We start from the raw sequence: 19,264 nt of genomic DNA on the forward strand, positions 1-19,264 counted from the left end.
TGAAGCAGTAAAGAAGAAGAGAAGATTTTTGGAGACACTAATATTCTGATTGAATATTAAAGATGTCAGTGAGGTCAGGACAGTTAATGGCACGCGTGCTTGCACACACACATGCACACATGATGTGTCAGTGGTCATTCTTGCTACATCTTTGAAACTTTTACCTGATTTCACACAAATATTGTACATAAAATCCCATTTACAACAAGAATGTGGTCACTCTGAGGAATCAGAGTTCCTGTTCATCAACATCTGAGGTGTTGACTCGCCCCGAGTTGTAGTTAAAGGCTTTAAGCTGGAAAACATCTGTAATAATCTCTGAAGCACGTTCAGATGGGGGGGACACGTCATCAGTCGGTGCCTGAGAGGAGGAGCGAGCTTGTGAGAGACGCTGGCCTTTGGATCACATTGTCGAAGGTCTGGACGGATTCGGCTCCAGAGCTGCCGCAGCGTTCGCTGCCCCGAGGCTGCAGATAAACAAAACCGAACCGTATCAGCGTCGTCCCTGCGGTTTGTCAAATGACGGACTGGAATTCACCGAACTGACCTCTCAATAATACTGTTGTTGCATTTCAGCTCTCTCACCAGAATCTCCATTTCCTCCTTCAGATGATGCATCCTACAGTGAGAACAGGTCTTAGAACAAGCATCAGTGGCCTGCCCCCCTTCCCCCCATACACACACACACACACACACACACACACACACACACACACGAACCTCAACACCATGTGTTGTTTATCAGTGGGTTCCAATCCAGGCTGCTGTGGTTCTTGGTTGGACTGAAGGCTGTAAAGGATCCTGTCCAGAGCCTACGTAAGACACAAGATGCTAAATTACATTGATGAGATGCTACAGGGCAAAAGGTGACTGGATCACACAGGAAACGATGGGAATGAGACTCCCGTAAAATAGACAGTACAGGATATGCATCCAATGCTGGCTATTAAAAGCACACAAGGTCATTGTATATGGAACAACAGCCAGTAAAGACCAGTGGTGTTGCGGGTAGCTAAATAAAGGCCAGCCAGCCTGATCAAATAAAGGCCTCACAGGAGGCCAACAATTAGCGTTAAACACCCCCACGCACCCACAGCTCAGACAGCCCAAATCTAACTTTAATTATAAAATGAGAAAATCCAGTTGTGGTGCCTCTGTTGTGTCCTTTAGCTAAAGTGGCTCCAGTTTAACCAAAGAAATGGGTCAGTGCAGGCTGTGATATGATTACGCACTCAGGAAGGGTGAGGGTAAGTGAATTTCCTGCCTGTCAGGTTCCAATCTTTAATCTGGCAGAGTGCAAAACCGACCTTATTTTTTTGCTGCTCACTCATCTCCAAGTCTGCCAACAAGCCGATGGAGAAAGAGTTGAACTCCTGCAGCCGGGTCTGCATCTCCAGTAAAACGCTGCAAACGTGGTGAAAGGAAAGTAAAAAATGTTGAGAAAAACCATCTCAGGCTATGGCATCGCTGCTTTGTACAACAGAAGACACACATAAACAAAAACATTCTTTTAAATTTTGATTTGCAACCAACAAGGCTACACGTGCCCGGGGTTAAGGATGGGACCGGCTCTGACCTGCTCCATATCCGGGTTGAGGCCAAAAGCTCCTTGTACCTCAGCACAGAGTCTTCTCTGAAGAGAGACTTCACCCTCTTAATGTGGTTCGACAGGTGGATCCTTCAGAGGGAGAGCAGAGTTAGCAGATTACAGAGAGGTGAGCAGAGAATCTGCCCCAGGCTGCGTGAGCGGGCTCCCACTCACTTCTCAAACTTGTGGATTTGTTCGTCGTTATACGGCAACTCTGCGGGAAATGATTAGAGTCTTCTGTCAAAAGAGCAACAGACCAAAGGGATGAAGATGCACTGAGGTAAACATACATACTGCCGTTAAGTCTGTCTTTACGATAATGCTGATGGATCGCCGTTATCTTCTGCAGCAGCACCTGCATCTTCTGACAGCTGCGAGGGGGGACAGGAGGTCAGAGGTCAGACACCACAGAGCCACCATGGCAGCGCAGATCTGAACCCGGGCACCTTTTGTCACTGGCCAGCACCTCCGCCAGCTTGGCCTGCTCTATCTGCAGGTGGTCCAGCCGGCTCTGAAACTCCTGGATGCAGGCGGCGTAAATCGGCAAGTGCTCATGGACCTGAGGAGACGGGAACAGGCTGAATCCTGGATCAACAGATCGCAAGTCTGACAGGGGCTTAATGGCCTCTAATCCCGGATTAGCAATTAAGCAATCGGGCCGACCCATCGGCAGGGGTAACGGTCAGAGAACGACTTCAACGAGAACGCTAATGAGCGCAGTGACGACGTGTTGTTGCTAGTGTGCTGTCACATGAATGAATAAACCTCTTTGCCTTTAAAGATAAATAGCTGGAGCTATTTCATCGCAACTGCCACTTTTATCATGTGACACCCTGAGCGGACCTTTTCATCCTGATTCAATCAACTGTAATATTTCAAGTACAAGCGCCGCTACGCATTGTTGATCATTCCTACTTTATCTAATCTCTTTGATCCACTTTTATCATCAAATATCAGCAGATTTGTCTTTGAAGATGCTCACCGACTTCAGCTTCTGACTGTTGTCAGCAGGACTTTGGTTTCCAGAAGCATAGTGGCCTCTAAAAGTGTAAGAACACAGCGAGGGGGGAGCAGCATGTGTCAGATAGGAGCTCAAGACATTTAATAAAACACCAGCGCGTGTATCGCTAACACACACGTAGGAACTCACAGCATGTGAATCCTGTGGTCCAAGTTGAGGCACGACTGTAGTCTGATGGTGATCATCGCGATGCTGTGCATCACTTCTCCACACTCCTTTTGCAGTTTCATCCTGATGACGAAACATGCGAGAGGGACAAAGAGGGAGGAGAAATGTAGGGGGCCGTGTAGTCATCGGTGTAGTGACACAAGCCTGTTTGTGTGTGTGTCTCACATGTAGCTGTAGAAGCCCTGCAGAAGCAGCTCTCTGTGTGTGCGCAACAACTGTGTGACCATCAGATACTGGTGCACGGCTCCCACTATCACCTGGAGACAACAGAGAGGGGGAGGAGAAACATGAACTGGAGGAAACCAGAAGGCCATTAAATAACGCTAAAAACAACAAAAACAAGTGTCATTTAAAGTCGGATTAAAAGATGGACGATTATGGAATATACCGCCGTACCTTAGTGAAATTGTAGTCTGCCAGAACATCAAACTTGGGTGGAATAACTGGAGTCTCCGCTACACAGAAAAACCCCAAACATGATGTGAATCTTAGAAAGCATCTGCTCCTGTCACTTATATGTACATCAGAGGACTTGCACATCGTCTTCTGAGGACAACAGTAAAGCGTCTTCACAGATGTGCATCAGAGGTGTGCTGGAGTGTCTTACGCTCTCTAAAGGGCAGGCTGGGATTTGGTTCAAAGCCGTAGCTGAGCAGAGTGAGGGGCTGCGTGGGCGAGGTGTGGGGAAGGTTGACCGCCTTCATGCTGCCTTCTAAAGGGAGCGCGTGACCCAGGTACAGCAGATGTTGCTGCTCCACTCCTATACCGGTCTGAGACGCCACCTCTTCAAAGAACGTCGCCACCCTGAAAGGATTGAGATGTAGAATCACGATCACATCATGTAGCTAGTTAGAAACTCCGCACACACACACACACACACACAGGTTTGTGTCCTCGCGGTTCTGCAAATGATTTACATTTACAGTTGATCTTGGGCACATTTTCAGTACCTGATTCACTTGGATCCACCCACATGTTCTCTGTGCTATAAAATAAACACAAACTCTGATGTGGCAACACACATTTAAAGGTCAGGAGAGTCCAACCTGCATATATTCCCATACAAGCTGCATAATGTGAGCGGTGCGGGCGTGTGTGAGCACATACGTGTCGTAGTGGTGTATGTAGATGCAATGAGCCATGGCCTGCTGCAGAGAGAAGAGGTGAACTGGCTGCCGCTTCAGGATGTCTGTAGTGGCTGTAAAGAACTGGTCGAAACCCCAACACTTCTCCTGGTCGGCCTCCATTATACCAGCGAGCACTGGAACCAGCAGCACTTTCAAGCCCCTACAGGCAGACCGAAAGAACGGATAAATGCAGAGCGCCGGTGTCTAACATGGTTTTAGGTGCCGACATACTGTGACAGTTGGCAGCTGTGGGGGAGGCTGTAGCTCCACTCTATGGATCCGTCTGCAACGCGCTGTAATCCAGAAATGGCGCCCGTTGGCTTCTCCGTTGTTATTTTAAACCTACAGATTAGAACAGGAACGCTCACAGATGCTGAATGGTGTTTCTCATCTACTTTTGCCTCTTTCACACATGTGAAGTGCAGCTGATGCGGTCCTACATGGTCAGTTTGTTCTTTCTGGGTCCTCCATACGGAATGAAGGGGAGACTCCCGGTGGCAGCGTGGTAAAACGTCACGCCGATACTCCACAGGTCCACGCTCACTCCGTAGGATTTCTGATGAGGCTTACGCAGCACGGCGCGTTCGTACATGTCTGGATGCTACACACACATAACAGCAAATACATTACAATCTTCTACGGGCTTTGGCACCACCAGGAACCTGCCTGACCACAGGTTACCCCCTGCCTGACCCCCTACCTTCAAGACCACCGATAAATTAAATCCATCTTGGGGGAGAGCGCGAGGCCATTTTTAGATCATGTAAACGGTGCAGTACCACATTACCCCACTAGAGGGAAACCCGGCCTTGACCGTGAGAGCTGCTCTTCAGCATTAAGACCTGCACTTTTCCTGAATGGCCATGACATTAACACAATTTCATCACCATTCACTGCCGTCACTGGTAGAACTCATAAAATACGTGACAGAAAATATTGAGAGGCAAATTTAGGAAAACCAATGCTGTTGGAGCTTAACAAATGGGCGGTGACTCTTTCCATTGTGTACTGTGAACGGCTACACCCTCTCATGCAGATACTGCTCAAATGTTCCATTTCTAGTGCATCTGAGGTTTATAGCAAAGCAAGTTGTGGCTTTGTGGAACGCGTGTAAACCCTGCTTCCTTCTGTTTAATACAGACCAGAAAAGAAAAAAAAACTCTGAATGGACTTAAACACTTCATCTGAAAACTGTTACATCGCAGTTAATTTAATTGTCTTGAGTATTCAGTCGCGTTCACCGATGCATGTCCTTTAAGTCTCACCAGAAACATGAAAATCACCCCTTCAGTATTTTGCATTGCTAAACGTCACAAAAACTGCATTATCAGGAAGCAGTATGATTAATTTCAGTATGCTTCGCATAGATCTGCATTTACATTAAATAAATAAAAAGGTTCCTCCGCTGTGAGATGCAGCTGATGTGCACCAGTGCGACAGCTACTTTACCAGATATTCTTCAGTTCCATAGATGGAAATAAACTTTTCATCATCTTCCAGCTCTCTCGCCGCACCAAAGTCAGTCAGCTTATAGACAGATTTGCCGTCTTCCCCAGCTTGCCGCATGATGTTGCCCGGCTTAATGTCCCTGTGCACCACTCCATTTTCACGGAGGTGGTTCATCCCCCGGACTGAGGAGCAGAAAGCAACCTTAATGCCGACAGATGAAATAATTGATAAAAACAGATCTACACCCACCGACACACTGTAAAACTGTGAGGAACTCTGTTTCAGGAAGGCCAAAGGCATTTTCTGGCTCCTCCAGTACAGTGAGCAGACTTCCACCTGAACAGTATTCCATCACCAGGATCTTCTGCTTGGACGGAAGCTGCAGACCAACGGAGAAATGTGAAGTGGATGTTTTAAAGCCCATATAAAACAGAGAGGTGGAGGCAACCCACCTCTTCCACTGCATACAGCCTGACAATGTTGCTGTGGTTGAGCTTCCTCAGCATCTCAAACTCTCTCATCTGGACATCGTGCGGGCGGTTGTAGCTCATAGTGTTAAAAACCTTAACAGCCACCAGCTCGCCTGATTTCTGCAAACACACACACACACACGCGCGCGCGCACACAAACGTACTATTAAATTAGTTTCACACAGTAAGGTCACCTTCAAATCTACAGCCATAAAGCCTTTCTTATTCCAATAACTCTTGTTGCGTTAAAATAAAATAAAAACTAGGCTTAAGCTTTGCTTAAAAAAGCAACCTTGAAAGTGTGTTAGGACAGCATCCTACGGTGTTTGGCTACCTTATTCCGTGCCTTGTAGACACTGGCTGTGGCCCCTTGACCCAGGACATCTTGTAAGGACCACAGGTAGTTTGGTGTGCTGGCCATCATCCCTGACATGCTGCAGTAAAGACTGAGCAAATGATACCAAATAAGAATCTGTTCCCGTTCTTCAGGCTGGAACAACCACTGTCAAAACAACCAAATTTGACATTATTTTAAAAAGGAACCTCTACATCCACCTTAGGGGCGAATGAGAAAAACATATGCAATATATTTAATATTTTATCATATGATTCTATATTAATATACTAATTATATACTAATGTGAGCTGGCTCTTATGTAACATATCAATAACCATTTACAAATAAACCTTTTTGTTCCTAACTGGATTTAATTAAAAGATTTCCAGATTGTAAAGTAAAAGTAATTCTTCAAGTCTTTTTATAAAAATGTGTGGTCCCTATTTTTTTAACACATATAGATAGCAACATTATAAACATAATTTATATCCTGCAAAGAGAAAATACGACTTTTTATGAGCTGTTGCCTAACAATTCCAACAACACATGAGCCTTTCCTTAGTAAATATTGCAATGACACAAGACTATTTTTGCAGAGAACTAAAGAAAATACTCTATACCAATTGGCGAAACAGCAGGGGCATTAAAATATCAATGTAAAACCATTAAACTCCTTCCTCTTCTGTGTAGAGCCAATTACAGTAAAACACCATAAAGTAAATGACATGTAGCTTTAGCTTACATTAGCTGACATTCAGGTCGGGAATTGGGTACAACTACACCCCATACTAACTAATCCTCCTATTGACATCTACAAGACTGGACTTAATTAAACGGTAGTTCAATATGCAGCAGTAAAGGTCGCTTTTACCTGTCTGGAGCTGCAGTTAGCTTCGCTACTTCTCCGGCGGCCACTGGAAGGCCTCGTCTTCCGGGATTTGTGGTGTCAGAGTTAGTTTCGTCAGTTACAGCTCATGATTTTCCGGCGCTGCACGGAAAATCCAGCGAGTCATAACAACGTCGGTTTCCTTGTTTGTGCCAGAAAGGCCGGTTTCTCACCTGCCTCTGCAACAGGTACGTCAGTGCCGGAAGCTCTGCCGAGGGACTCGGCCGCTCATTTTCTTCGGTTCGAGCGTCGATCCGCCCCGCCAGACAACACCAGCAGCAGCCGGTCACAGTTTTAGGAAGTGCGGAGGTTCGGAAGGGACGGGCTTCGGTCTGCGGGAGATCCGCAAAATAAAGCACCCGAGCGCAAACGGAGCGGCCGAAGGCGTCGACAACACCGACAGTGTTGTTAATTAATTATAAACATCACTTTAAATAGAAGTCTGACGTTTATCTCCAAAAGGAAAGAAGTTATTTGACTGGTGAAACACTTGTTTACAACGCGAGAAGCTCCGATTGCCACCATTAAAGTCCTCCCCTGAAAACAAAAGTTACTGTAAAATGTTCCGGAATCCTTTCAGACAATATTTACAGGCCCGTTTCGTTTTTAAGTAGATTAATTATTCACGTTTTATATAATTGTTACATTTATTGACAAAATCAGCTACTCTCAGTACCAGTCAACTTCGTGGAAGTTTATTCATCTGAACATATCGATTTAATTTTTATATACATTGTATAAATGAGTTAGAAGAGAAAAGAAAAATCAAAAGTTTGGAACAACTATTACCAAGACAAAAGTTGAATATTCTAGACTCGCATCAAAAATGCTGGGGATATAGATCTTTTGTAATCTCGTTAGTTTTAGTCATAATTTCATGATATGTTTATGGTTTCAATCACCAAAGCAAATATTTATATAGCAAGCAATGTTTATTAAAAACAAAACATAAAACAGATCTACTACAAGAACTACACAGAATTATATAAGGCCTATTTGATTTAACTACTATTGCTATGTACAATATTGTACCAAAAAAGAGTGTACCTCTGTAATGTACAACATTGTATATACAAAGTATATCTGAGCACAGGATTCTCCAGTAATACAGAGACAACTATAAATACTTTTGACATTATGGTCTCGTTTTTTTTTTTTAATTCTCTTGATTTCAAATGGACACAAAAATGCAAAATGAACATTTCTGACACATCAGCCCCCACGCAGTTAGTTCACACGCAAGCAGAGTTGTTCAAGTGCACTAAGACTGATTTGAGATTGATGAGTCGAGTCCCGGCTTACGCTTCACCGTCAGCGCCGCCGGGACAAAACACACCAACCGATTACACCACATGTCTGTGTGCGACAGAGTGTGTGTAACTCACCACCAAAACACACACACACACACACACACACAAGCTGTCACGTTCCCTCCTGTTGCCACGATGAGGTAAGAGCGACACAAATTCCCCAGGTTATGCACACAGTGATTAAAAACACTTTTTAAAAAAAAACAATTATCATTGAGAATTCTCTGCTGGATTTCTGGAAGTGGAGAAACTTTATATATTTATTTAAAAAAAAAAACACCCTGAAAATAATTTATTCGGTGTATCCTGAATGGCACGATTCAATTTATCGGTTATAAAAACCAGATTTTGCAAAGGGATATTCTGGTAACCATCAGTAAATTTCTCTGTAAAGCTTTTATAAAGAGACACCCTTTCAGGTACCACTACAGGCTTTTTAATAATCTGCTTCTGTGTACACAGTGCATATTTATTCAGCTCGCGAGGCTGCTGTTCCTCCAGAACACGGGACAAGTTTTTTAGTCTTTTCCCCAAGTGTGCGTCTCTGATAAAGCCACCAGGCAGCCTCCCTTTAAAATGGACTCGCGCTCCACATTCACGCATGCTCACACATTTGGACAGCTACGACGTTTCACCATTACAGATTCTGAGCATTTATAGACAAGTGGAAAGTAAGAACAACAACAATCATAATAAAATCAACGCTGATGCACAGATGAGGTGGTCGGTTGTGCTTCTGTCTAAACACACTCAGGAGGATCCTCAGTTTCATGCTTCCAGTTTTCATCGTGATTATTACACAAACATACACACTATTACAATTATAAAACCTCCTTTTTTTATTGTAAATGATTAAGCCGTAAGCCTTAATGCTGTCCTGTAGCTGGTACCGCATCCGTACGAACGGATGCAAGCAGGCAGCTCATCGCTGTGGCTGCCAGCTATGGCCCCAGCATGCACGGAAAACCTGAAAGGCGTTTAGCTGCCGAAACAAAACAAAAATAAAAGAAAAAAAAAACGCCATCACACACGAGTTTGAAGTTGAAGTGTGTGTCTGCGTGTTCAGTCCAACATTACCAATATAAAATGCTGGGTTTCAGTGGTCCTCTACATATAAAATATAGAGCTGCAGAAGGGAAGTAATGCCTCAAACCAAAAACGGATTTTTATTGCTATTTTTGCATTCAGAATGTTACATCTTGGAAAACGCTGCTCCCACTGGGATGCTAGTAATGACTATTAATATTACCAGTAATAAAAATCACCAAAAAAACCCCAATGGAAGAAAATATTAACTAAAGCTCTTTTTTTTTGCTGGACTTATGGCCACATCTGGCCCGGTTGTCTTTTCAAGTCCGTTTTTATGTGTGAAGTCAGAGAGTTTGTTTGGAAAGCTTTGCATTTCACAGTCTCTTCTCAAGAAGGAAACACTCTCTTCCCATTCACCAGTCATGGGTCGTGAGAAATGTTTGCAATGCAGAAGAAAGAAATCAAACAGTGCTTTTTAATCCTCACTTAGATCTGTGTGCACAGGCAAATAACACTCTTGCACACCCACTCAAACATTACAAACTAGTGTATTTAACTGCAGGTCTGTTAGCTTCCTTACTGAAGTCCTGTTCCCTTTTCCAGTGAATCTCTGGTGGCAAAGTAAAAAAAAACAAAAAAACAAGCCTGAAATCACCATCAAACTGTGCAGGGTGTTATTGGATGTGGATTAAAACCAGTTGCCCCGAGTCGAGAAAAAAAATAAAAATCTTGAAATTGTAAAGGGAACCCAGCATCTTCTGAAGTCATCTGGACACACACACTAGGGAATGCTACACATAAAAAGTGGGGTTGAAACAAATGAAGTGCTTCCTGCGCCTGTTAGGATCTGAATCGAAGAGTTTGCAAGAATCGGGGATCACACGGGAGGAGGGGGGCTCTAAACTGGACAGGACTTATCATTAGACTGGGGGGAAGGAGGAGGGGGAGGGTGTGAGGGAGAGAGTGTGTCTGGCCTGTGAGTGGAGGCGGGGGTGTAGGGGGGACCGTTGAAGTCGGGGAACCCATGGCAGGGCTGCTAGCCCCTCCTCCGCTCTTTGGGAACACCACTGGTTTGGGCCTTGTTGCCGGGGGTCGCAACTCTCTAAAGGAGGGTACAGAAGAGGAGAGGGAGGAGGAGGAGAGCGAGGGGGACGTAGCAGAGGGCAGAGGGCTCCGTGGTTGACTCTTAGCTGGGCGGAAAGATGAGGGCACGTCGCTGGCTGAAGAGGCGCTGCGTTGAAGCGGGTGGGCGTGTGAGGAGCCGCCCTCGCTGTCCCTAAACAAACGGGAGTGGAGTGGACTGGATGGCTCTGAAGCTCCTCCTCCACCGCCGCCGCCGCCCACGCCTTTGAGCTGTTCCAGTGTGTCCAGGACTACGTCGGGGGCGTGCGTATGTTTAGATGCATTCTGTCTCTCCACCTTACCGAACTCGCTTAATGCAGAGCTCACTGCAGTCTCCATGTCCTGCAACACCACCAGGAATCAGACAAAAGCAACATTTAGAACGATGAGGGACCACCCAACCTTCCAACTACATTGGATTGGTGGTTCACACACAATAATCTTCTGTTACACTCTCAAATTAACGCTGAAAGTCAACATTTTACTTTTTGGGGTTAAACCATTTTTTCTTTCAACGGCCCAAGCAGAAGCTGTGGAGGTAAAATAAGGAAAAGATGGTTTTATCGGAGTGATCCGCACCTGTGAGCTGTGCTCCACCTGAGAAAACACCTCATGATCCAGTGGTCTGTGGTTGCTGAAGCTCTTTGAGCGTCCTGCTGGTGTCGACTTCCGTAACTGTGGACTCTCCACCTGCAGGTTCAGAATGTTAGCAGCACAGTCAAACAGAACAGTCGGTTCAGCAAATTGCCCCGAAGACTCATCCGTACCTTGGTCTTGAGAGAGGAATGGCGAGTGACTGAATTGAGGATGCTGTGAGAGCTGACGGGTCGTTTCTCCCCGGCCTCTTTCACCAGGGCACTGCCCACAGGGAGAGAAGCTGTCCTCATGCTGGCACTTCCTCCGCTGGCACCTGGACCAGAACCGTCATTTTCGGAGCCGCGGAATGTTCTGCGGATGCCCCCCAACTCGGGGCGTTTTCTCATCCTGAACGAAACATTTCAGTTTTATATTTAAATGTTTATCGTATTCTTTTTTAGGGTTTTGGTTTCAGCGTGAGACGCACTTGTTGAGGTTGGCCAGGTAGATGTCAGCCACATGGGCCCCAGTGGGAGAAGCAGCGCTGCCTCGAGTAGACACCCTCTCCTCCAGCAGATCCCTGCTGTCTACATCCGGTTTTGGACTTCCTCTGCCACCATCAACCCTGAAACCATTAAACCAGAGAGTGTGTAAATATATGTAACGTGTACGAGCCCAAAACAGAAAACCGACAGTGCAGTTCCTCTTCTATGATGTGCGCTAATAAACATTATCTTGATACATCAACCTATTTAGCTGTGGGAAATTCCATCAGACTATTTTCTGTCTTTTGATCATTTTAAGGCCACAAGTCATTTTTATGCATGTTTGAAGTTGTTTTTAGTCTCTTCACCCTGATGGCAAACAGATTTGACAATTTGTCGTACTTGTCTTGGACCACAATGTACTGGTGGGGCACCAGTCCATCCACTCCATTATGGCGTCCCTCCCACCAGTCATCAGACGCCCGCTGGTACAGAAGCAGAGAAGCTCCCTTCTTGAACGTCAGCTCCCGACTGGTCCTGCCGCAGTAGTCGAAGCGAGCGACGGCTTCAAACGGGTCAGTCTCTGAAACAGCCAACGAGCCTGTGATTCAGAGGAGGGGGGCCAGACACAGGAAGTGGCAGAGAAACGGAGAGTAGGAAAAAACAGAAGCGGAGCAGAAAGGGGAAGCTGGATTAGTGCAGAGCTGGTTAGTCTTGCTGTACAAAGCTGCTGAGCAAAGCAGAAGAAGGTGAGCTGCTCTCAGTTGTCACAGCCAAAATTTACAAGTGAGGAAGGAGGAAAAGAAAACCGATACGCTGGAGAGGATTTGGCTTACGTACCGTCTTCGCTGTTGTGGCTGACGGAGCCGGTGTCAGGCGCAGGCTCTTCCACCAGGGGGGGCTCACAGTGTGGACTGTCACTAATGCGGACAGAGGGAGGAGAGACAAAGTCATGAGGATGTAAAAGCAGAAATCAGATTTGGATCACACAGGCTCAGGTGTTAACTACAGTTAACACAGGACACACACGTGCACACTTTGTCATCCGTCACTACAGGCGACTATCACAAACTACAAACAACTCTATGACAGACATTATATAATATACAAACAGCACTTAATCTATATTATAGATGTTGTTATATGGCTGGTTCAGTTTAAATTGATTGGTTCTAAAAAAAACACAAGAGATAAACATTTTGATTGAAAAATTCCATCCCAAAGATATTTATTTTTAAGAGTGAATTTCTTGTAATTAAAGTGGGAACTCACAATAGGTTGTCAAAGTTTCCACCACTTCAATAGTCAGTCTCCAACCTAAGCATGAAGGGAGCCGTATAAACTAATCCCAGATGGGCCAATGTGATAAAAGGCTTCTGTGGACGGTGGAGGGTGATCACTGCAGGGTGATCGACAGTCTTAACAACTCTGCTGACCAGCACTAATCAATGCCTGAGGTTTGTAGTTGTATTGAAACTCAAAGTTGACCCTTGGGTGCTGAGCGCTGTGCTAGATATGTGATCAGACCCTACTTTAATCTACCGTGGGATGGAGGGTAAGCTGATCCTCGTGGTCCCGTCTCAGAGCAGGGCAGACAGGTCAAGCCCGCCAGCACTCCATGACGGACCCTTTATCACCACCACCCCACCCCCTTTTCTGGCCTATTCTTCTTTATCAAACTGGTTAGAAACCAATAAGAAAACACTTTCTCGCTGCGTTCTGTGCTGTACACACTCACCAGAAGTCGTCTCCAGCACCAGGGATGGTGTAGATGGGGCCCTGCAGGTCTTGTGGTCCTGGGAAGATGCTGTCATGGTGGATGATGATAGTTTTAATGAGCTCATTGACGTGGGCCTGGCAAGAGACCTGGTCATGGCCTTCTGGGACAGACATCAGGGTGGGGCCAAAACAGATGGCCAGGTTGTAGGGGTCCATCATGTTCTCCTCGCTGTACTGGGACAAGCTGGTAGGTTGGAAAGGTCAGTCATTTAGAGGGCAATCTCGCATAGCAGAGGACACAAACCTAACTGCTCCTTGAAATAGAAGTTCCAGAATCCAGGACACAGTGTATGAAAACATGAAAATAAAAACATATTTCACCGTGAGTTGGAGGATCTGCGAAGTTTGCACATGAATCATTCCAGAAAAAGCAGCAGCTCCTATTTCTTCTGCAAAGAAGCTCTCTGGAGCTACTTGATTTACCATGAATCTCAAATTTCACTCTTCTGACATCCCATTTCTCACTTTGTCATGGATTTTAGGGATGCGACTGTCAGATGAACCTGCCTCCAGGACAACTAACCACCAACTGCTCTCAATAACTCCTTCAGCAACTGTGCTGCGTTCACCTTTATAGCAATTATCTGGAGCTTCTGCAACACTTGAGGACACCTAAATCAGTGTGACAGTGTCAGTGACAAGTTCAACATGGGTTCCTGTCCTTAAATGATGCGTTAAAAAGATTACACGGATCAGCTTTTCTCTGCTGATTAACGAAGATTTTATTGAAATTACTGGTCATTCCTTTTCAACCAGCTTACGAAGGATTTTTTAGGATAATGTGTGAATCCCTCTTCAGCATGTGTGTATCCTGCTACTCACTGGTTGAGGAAGGCGAACAGGTATCTCATGATGATGAGGGTTTTGCTTGGCAGAGACTGCAGGACTTTCTTAACGTGGACAGCCCGGTCCTGGAGGCTCTCCATGGCTGGAACAACCATGACAGCCAGGAGATTACTCAGCACATAAACACACACTCAAACAAAAACAGACCAAAGGATTAGAGACTTACAGACACAGGATATGAGGTCATGGAACACATCCTTAGGGAAGAGGGCTTGATCCATTCCTCTAAAGTACAGCTTCAGAACACCAGCAATAGAATCCATGGCGTGGTCATTCTGGTCTCCTGCCAGTGGATCCTCGCCTTTTATAAGGACAAGCAGGTGAAACATCTGAAATCTCCTTCCTACCACTTCCTGCTGGGTCAGGGCATCTTACCCCTCTCAAAAGCATTCTTGATGTCATTGACTTCCACCTGAGAGCCAGACACTCTGAAGATGCCTTCATGCTGCAGACCTACAAACACGCATGGGATTAGTTATAGTTGAAACCCAAGTGTTCCTGCGTTTCCAAAGCCAGTTTGACAGGACTGCTCAGACTTGACGCTAAGCAACCAGTCGCAACACAGGAACAGCTGCTCCTGAACAATGACATCACTGCAGAATTCCGCTCACCATGGCGACTGATGAAGCGGATGCAGCTCTCCACCATCAGAGGAATGGCTTCAGCAGAGTCCTAAATGAGGCAGAGCAGAATTACTTCCTATTGAGGAGGAAAAGAAAAGTGCAGCATCCAAAAAAACACACAGACACACCGACACGTCTGAACAAGCTCACCTTACTGCACGTTAGTATTTCTGTGTGTACAACGTGGGTGCGAGAAACAGGCGTTGCTAGGAAACCACAGTTTTAATGTGTTGAATGGTGTCTGTAGCAGTTATCAAGCTTCGGTTTTGCAGTAAGTTAAAAATGTAAAAAATGTATCTGAAATGTTAAAGATAAAGCAAAAAACCAAACTGTCCACAAGGGGGAGCCACAAATATGACCTTCGCGAGTGTGGCTGATGCTTTGGAGAACTAAAGTAAAACTTTAAGTCTATAACAACATCTTTAATAACAAGAAGTCCCATGAAGCGCTGTGAGGGAGGATACAGTAAAAATAGCTAAAATGAATCATCCCAGCAGCGGCTGACAGTGACTGAGAGACAAAGATCCATAGATTAATATACATTTAACAGATAATTACCTGCTTCCGAACTGTTGAGTTTCTCTGTCTGCTACACGGAGACAGAAAGACACAGGAGAAAGATACAGTACTCTGTCATTACGTCTCCAGAGAGTGTGTATTTATGCTCAAAAGTCTGTCATGCTCCATCTGTGCACACGTGACCATGTGCAAAGAACATACACAAACCGTGACTTGAAAATAATATGCCTTGATGCCAAGAAATCAAACTTTAATGCTGCTGTACTGCATGTACTGCAAGTGTGAGTTGGAGCATATTTCCTTCCTTCACCACACCTACCTGGCAAGGCAACAGTCAGTCTTCTGACCTAAAAGAGGGAGAAACAGGAAGGGGGGAGGGGAGAGAGGGAGGGAGAAAGAGAGAGAGGTGGAGAGAAGCAGGGCAGGAAACAGATTCAGATGGACAGAAACGGAATAATCTTTTCTTCTTAAAGCTGTACACACAGGCAGCAGAGATTTTCCCATGAAAGGTGAAAGGCCGCTGTAATATTTCCACTTACTCTCCCCCATGGTCTTCTCAATGAGGTCATGCTTGGCCTCGAGTTTGGTGATCAAGTTCCTGCCTTCAAGAAACTCCTTCAGTTTCTACAAAAGAAAAACACATCCTCACACAAAACCACAATAAAGCTTACTCGGGACTCGGGAAACCATGGACGAGCGTCCACTACACCCACCGTGAAGTAAAACTGCTCCGTCTCCTGCTGGTTGGCCCGTCGTTTGGCAAGACTGGGCTTGCTCAGATAGGATTCACTGAAGGTGGACTTGACGGACTCCATGCTGTTACTGTGGTGGAAGCATTCAGACACATCGTAGTCTTCCACCGTCACCATGTCTTGGATGGTGCACAGAGTGGCCTCCATTGTTTTCTTAACCTGATAAGAGAAACATTCTCTTTATCCGAGACAGACCAGGTAGCTTGAGTTATATTAGAGGGAGCTCCGCGAAGTCTGACCTCTTCATTCTCAATCTTCAGTGTGGAGAGGCGGGACTGCAGCTGCTGACACCTCTGGAGCAGCTCGCTTTCCAGGGGCTGCTGCGCACACACCACTCCCATCTGTGCCCACAAGCAAGGAGAAAAGATTTTTAAATGTGCAATTAAAAAAAAAAAACAACAACCAAAAAACCAAGAAGTGTTCCAAAAGAACGGGACATGTACCGTGTCTCCCATATGGGACTGGAAATCAAAGCGAGCTGGGGGGCAAAAGACATTATTGTAGGTCTCCATCAGTTTCTGCTTGTCTCCGTTGGCTTCCAGACTCTCCGTGGCCCCCTCCAGCATCTCCAGGCCCGAGTGCTTGGATGTCTCTACGTTCTGTTCAGCAGACAAGTAGGTCCTCAGGGCTCGCTGCAGGCTGGCATGGTAGCCAAGGTCACAGCACTGTCACGCATAAACACACACAAATACGAAGGATAAATCAAGTTGGCGTAGCATACGGAGGTAATCAAAGGAGATTTATGGTCTGTTCTACTCTTTCAACTCAACTCCTTTACTTTTATATTCTAGAGAGGACCACCGCTGGTCAAAACACATGGCAACACTACCTCACACAGACACACACACATGACAAAATGTTACTATCAGCGTGTGTTTATACTCACGTCAATGATGTCGGACAGATCGTGGATGTAATATTTGAAGACGCAGCTGTTGGTGGCCTCCAGTGCCAGCAGGTATTCATTCCTAGCCTTGATGGCCTTCAGCCTGTTCTCTGTGTACTTTGCTTGTCTCTGATAACAGCAAGACAAAAAAAAAACCAGTCTATTAACAATAGAGGCACAGAAATCCAGCAGGAATGACAGAAAAAGGAAAAGAGTATAATAGATGGTGGAAGGAGAAGCCTCAGTACTGATCACGGATAACAGTTGTGACAATTCTGCTGTGACAATTCCCAGCTGGTACAAACAAGGTTAGCAATAAGCCAGACATGCTCTCATAAATCATTCATGGGAAACAAAGACAACAGGTGGAGCTCCCCCTGCCCAAGGTCCCACCTTCTCCTTCATCTTCTCTATTTTTTTGACACTGGAACGACGGATGGGTTTCTCTTCACTTTTGATGCTGGCCAAGGTGTCAGGGGAGCGTGGCGTCTGTCTGTCGTCTAGTCGACCGGAGCGTCCCATCTGTTTCTCCTCCTGCTTCTCCGCCTCCTTCAGTTTGGATTCGGCATTGATGCTGTCAGTGTTGTACATGTGGTACGTCTTCATCACCTGGAAACGGGGATGGAGAGGTGATGACAAACATGAGCTATCTTTATTGTCCAGCCCTGCAGTGTGTGTGTGTGTGTGTGTGTGTGTGTGTGTGTGGTGGACTCTGCAGGACAACTCAGCACCACAAATATGACTTTTAATTAGCATTGATAAATGGCATCTTAGCAAATGACTCGCTCAAACAGTTTGCAGAAGCTTTTTAGCAAAGTTGGAGAAGAGTCTAACAAATAATTGTGTGCAGTGTCAGCCTTATTCTAGTGGCCACCACCAGAGCCATCATTACACTACTCAAACCTCAGATCCAAGATGCCCCAGAAAAACACAGATGCATGTCTGCGAGTATGCACGTGACCAAGAGCGCGTTACTTAGACCAAATCTATTTCTATCCCGTAATATATACTACAATTAAAGCAAAAAGCTGGCTTTTATAGGCTTGGCTGAGCTCAAGCTAAACTGTGGCCTACTGCCCATGGCAGTGGTGTGTGAGGAAACTTTCTGACACACCAACACACACAGTAAAACACAGTAATTGACTCATTCCTCTTGGCAGGACCATGGACATGTGTAACCAGATGCTACAATGCCCTCTGACAGCGTGAGAAGTCCAAACAACATACGGCGACAGTGAAATATCAATGACCAAATCTAACGAACCCACACACACACACACACACACACACACACGCGCACACACACACACACACACACACACGCACACACACACACACACTTTGTCTGATTTCACCTGAAATCGGCTGCATTGCTCTGCAAGTCTCTGCTTTGAGCTAGATATTCTGCCCTGTTTGCTACATGTATAAGGCAAAACTTGGTGAGCCAGTTGCTATGACAACTGCTGTAAGTCTTTTGGAAGCCTATTAAGCTTTGGAAAGCAGCCCTACATACATTCAGCATGATCTAATAAGCCTTTTGCCAACACATTATTGTATTAACTCCACACATCTATACAAGTAATCATTGTTTTTGCCATTAAATAGTGTCTAAATAAAATCAATAAGTATTTAATACATATACCAGCTGTGAGGACAAACTTCTAACCCTGATATGAGAACAGGACTCTCCCCATTGATGCAAAACATTCCATTTAGGCTTTTTCTTACCGTGTAAAGCTCATTAAGAACCTTTATCAGATCCTCCTGGAGCTGAACTCCAACTTCTTTGCTCTGAGGAGACAAATCAAAAATGATGACCATCATATAATTGTTTCGTATGACTATGTGATCCTTCCATACGTCGATCTGAAGGAAAATGCAACAACGAGCCAACAGGCAGTTAAGAGGAGAAAATATAAAAATGGGAGGATAAAACCAGCATCAGCTTATGCCGCTAAATGTTAGAAACAAACAAGGTAAACATGGAGGAAGAACACATGTGTATGCAGCAGAGAAAGATAGTAGTATTTAGGGTAGAGATGACAGGATAATGGAGCCTGCTTCACCTTCATTCTGTAAAATACGAATGTATCATGTCCAAGCCAGCTTGTCTACCAACTTCAGATCATGACCTTTTGATGCATCATGCTGCCTGTGGTTATATGTCTGCATCAGTGAGAGCAAGACAGTAACCAGCAACCACCACATTTCATTAGCCTCGATGTGCTCGGCCACAGAGGACTCTGTGCTCCTATTAATAGTGTAAGGCAAGTTAGCACATCTTCCATTTC

General features: G+C 45.3%; 2 protein-coding genes across 7 annotated transcripts in view; both read right to left on the reverse strand.

Annotated features, from left to right (window-relative positions):
- Positions 1-25: 25 nt before the first annotated feature.
- ikbke (inhibitor of nuclear factor kappa B kinase subunit epsilon) lies at positions 26-7,562 on the reverse strand. Of its 6 annotated transcripts, none has more exons than XM_057030244.1 (22): positions 7,220-7,562; positions 7,036-7,148; positions 6,158-6,269; positions 5,806-5,943; positions 5,603-5,732; positions 5,354-5,535; positions 4,345-4,505; positions 4,136-4,246; positions 3,885-4,064; positions 3,385-3,581; positions 3,174-3,232; positions 2,943-3,034; positions 2,739-2,840; positions 2,571-2,628; positions 2,035-2,147; positions 1,883-1,959; positions 1,763-1,802; positions 1,577-1,678; positions 1,308-1,404; positions 721-812; positions 548-619; positions 26-467 (listed from the first exon to the last, which is right to left on the reverse strand). In XM_057030244.1, exons 3-22 carry the CDS (start codon positions 6,254-6,256, stop codon positions 404-406), a joined length of 2,166 nt encoding a protein of 721 aa, XP_056886224.1. In that variant the 5' UTR covers positions 6,257-6,269; positions 7,036-7,148; positions 7,220-7,562; the 3' UTR covers positions 26-403. The 6 variants fall into 6 exon arrangements, with proteins under 6 accessions (XP_056886224.1, XP_056886222.1, XP_056886223.1 ...); XM_057030242.1 differs by having other exon boundaries at positions 6,158-6,325; XM_057030243.1 differs by having other exon boundaries at positions 7,032-7,148.
- Positions 7,563-7,959: 397 nt separating this feature from the next.
- Positions 7,960-19,264, reverse strand: part of srgap2 (SLIT-ROBO Rho GTPase activating protein 2) — a 35,446-nt gene continuing 24,141 nt past the window's right edge. The window contains 21 exon segments of the mRNA XM_057030239.1: positions 7,960-10,336; positions 10,339-10,849; positions 11,087-11,197; positions 11,275-11,491; positions 11,571-11,708; positions 11,971-12,169; positions 12,409-12,488; positions 13,307-13,531; positions 14,170-14,275; positions 14,360-14,494; positions 14,569-14,646; positions 14,805-14,865; positions 15,375-15,405; positions 15,655-15,682; positions 15,875-15,959; positions 16,049-16,246; positions 16,327-16,428; positions 16,531-16,752; positions 16,974-17,102; positions 17,367-17,582; positions 18,702-18,764. Of these exon segments, the coding sequence (XP_056886219.1) occupies positions 10,284-10,336; positions 10,339-10,849; positions 11,087-11,197; positions 11,275-11,491; positions 11,571-11,708; positions 11,971-12,169; positions 12,409-12,488; positions 13,307-13,531; positions 14,170-14,275; positions 14,360-14,494; positions 14,569-14,646; positions 14,805-14,865; positions 15,375-15,405; positions 15,655-15,682; positions 15,875-15,959; positions 16,049-16,246; positions 16,327-16,428; positions 16,531-16,752; positions 16,974-17,102; positions 17,367-17,582; positions 18,702-18,764 (2,988 nt within the window). The 3' untranslated portion in view covers positions 7,960-10,283.

Source organism: Takifugu flavidus, chromosome 4 (assembly GCF_003711565.1).
Source record: "Takifugu flavidus isolate HTHZ2018 chromosome 4, ASM371156v2, whole genome shotgun sequence".
Taxonomy (NCBI): Eukaryota; Metazoa; Chordata; class Actinopteri; order Tetraodontiformes; family Tetraodontidae; genus Takifugu; species Takifugu flavidus.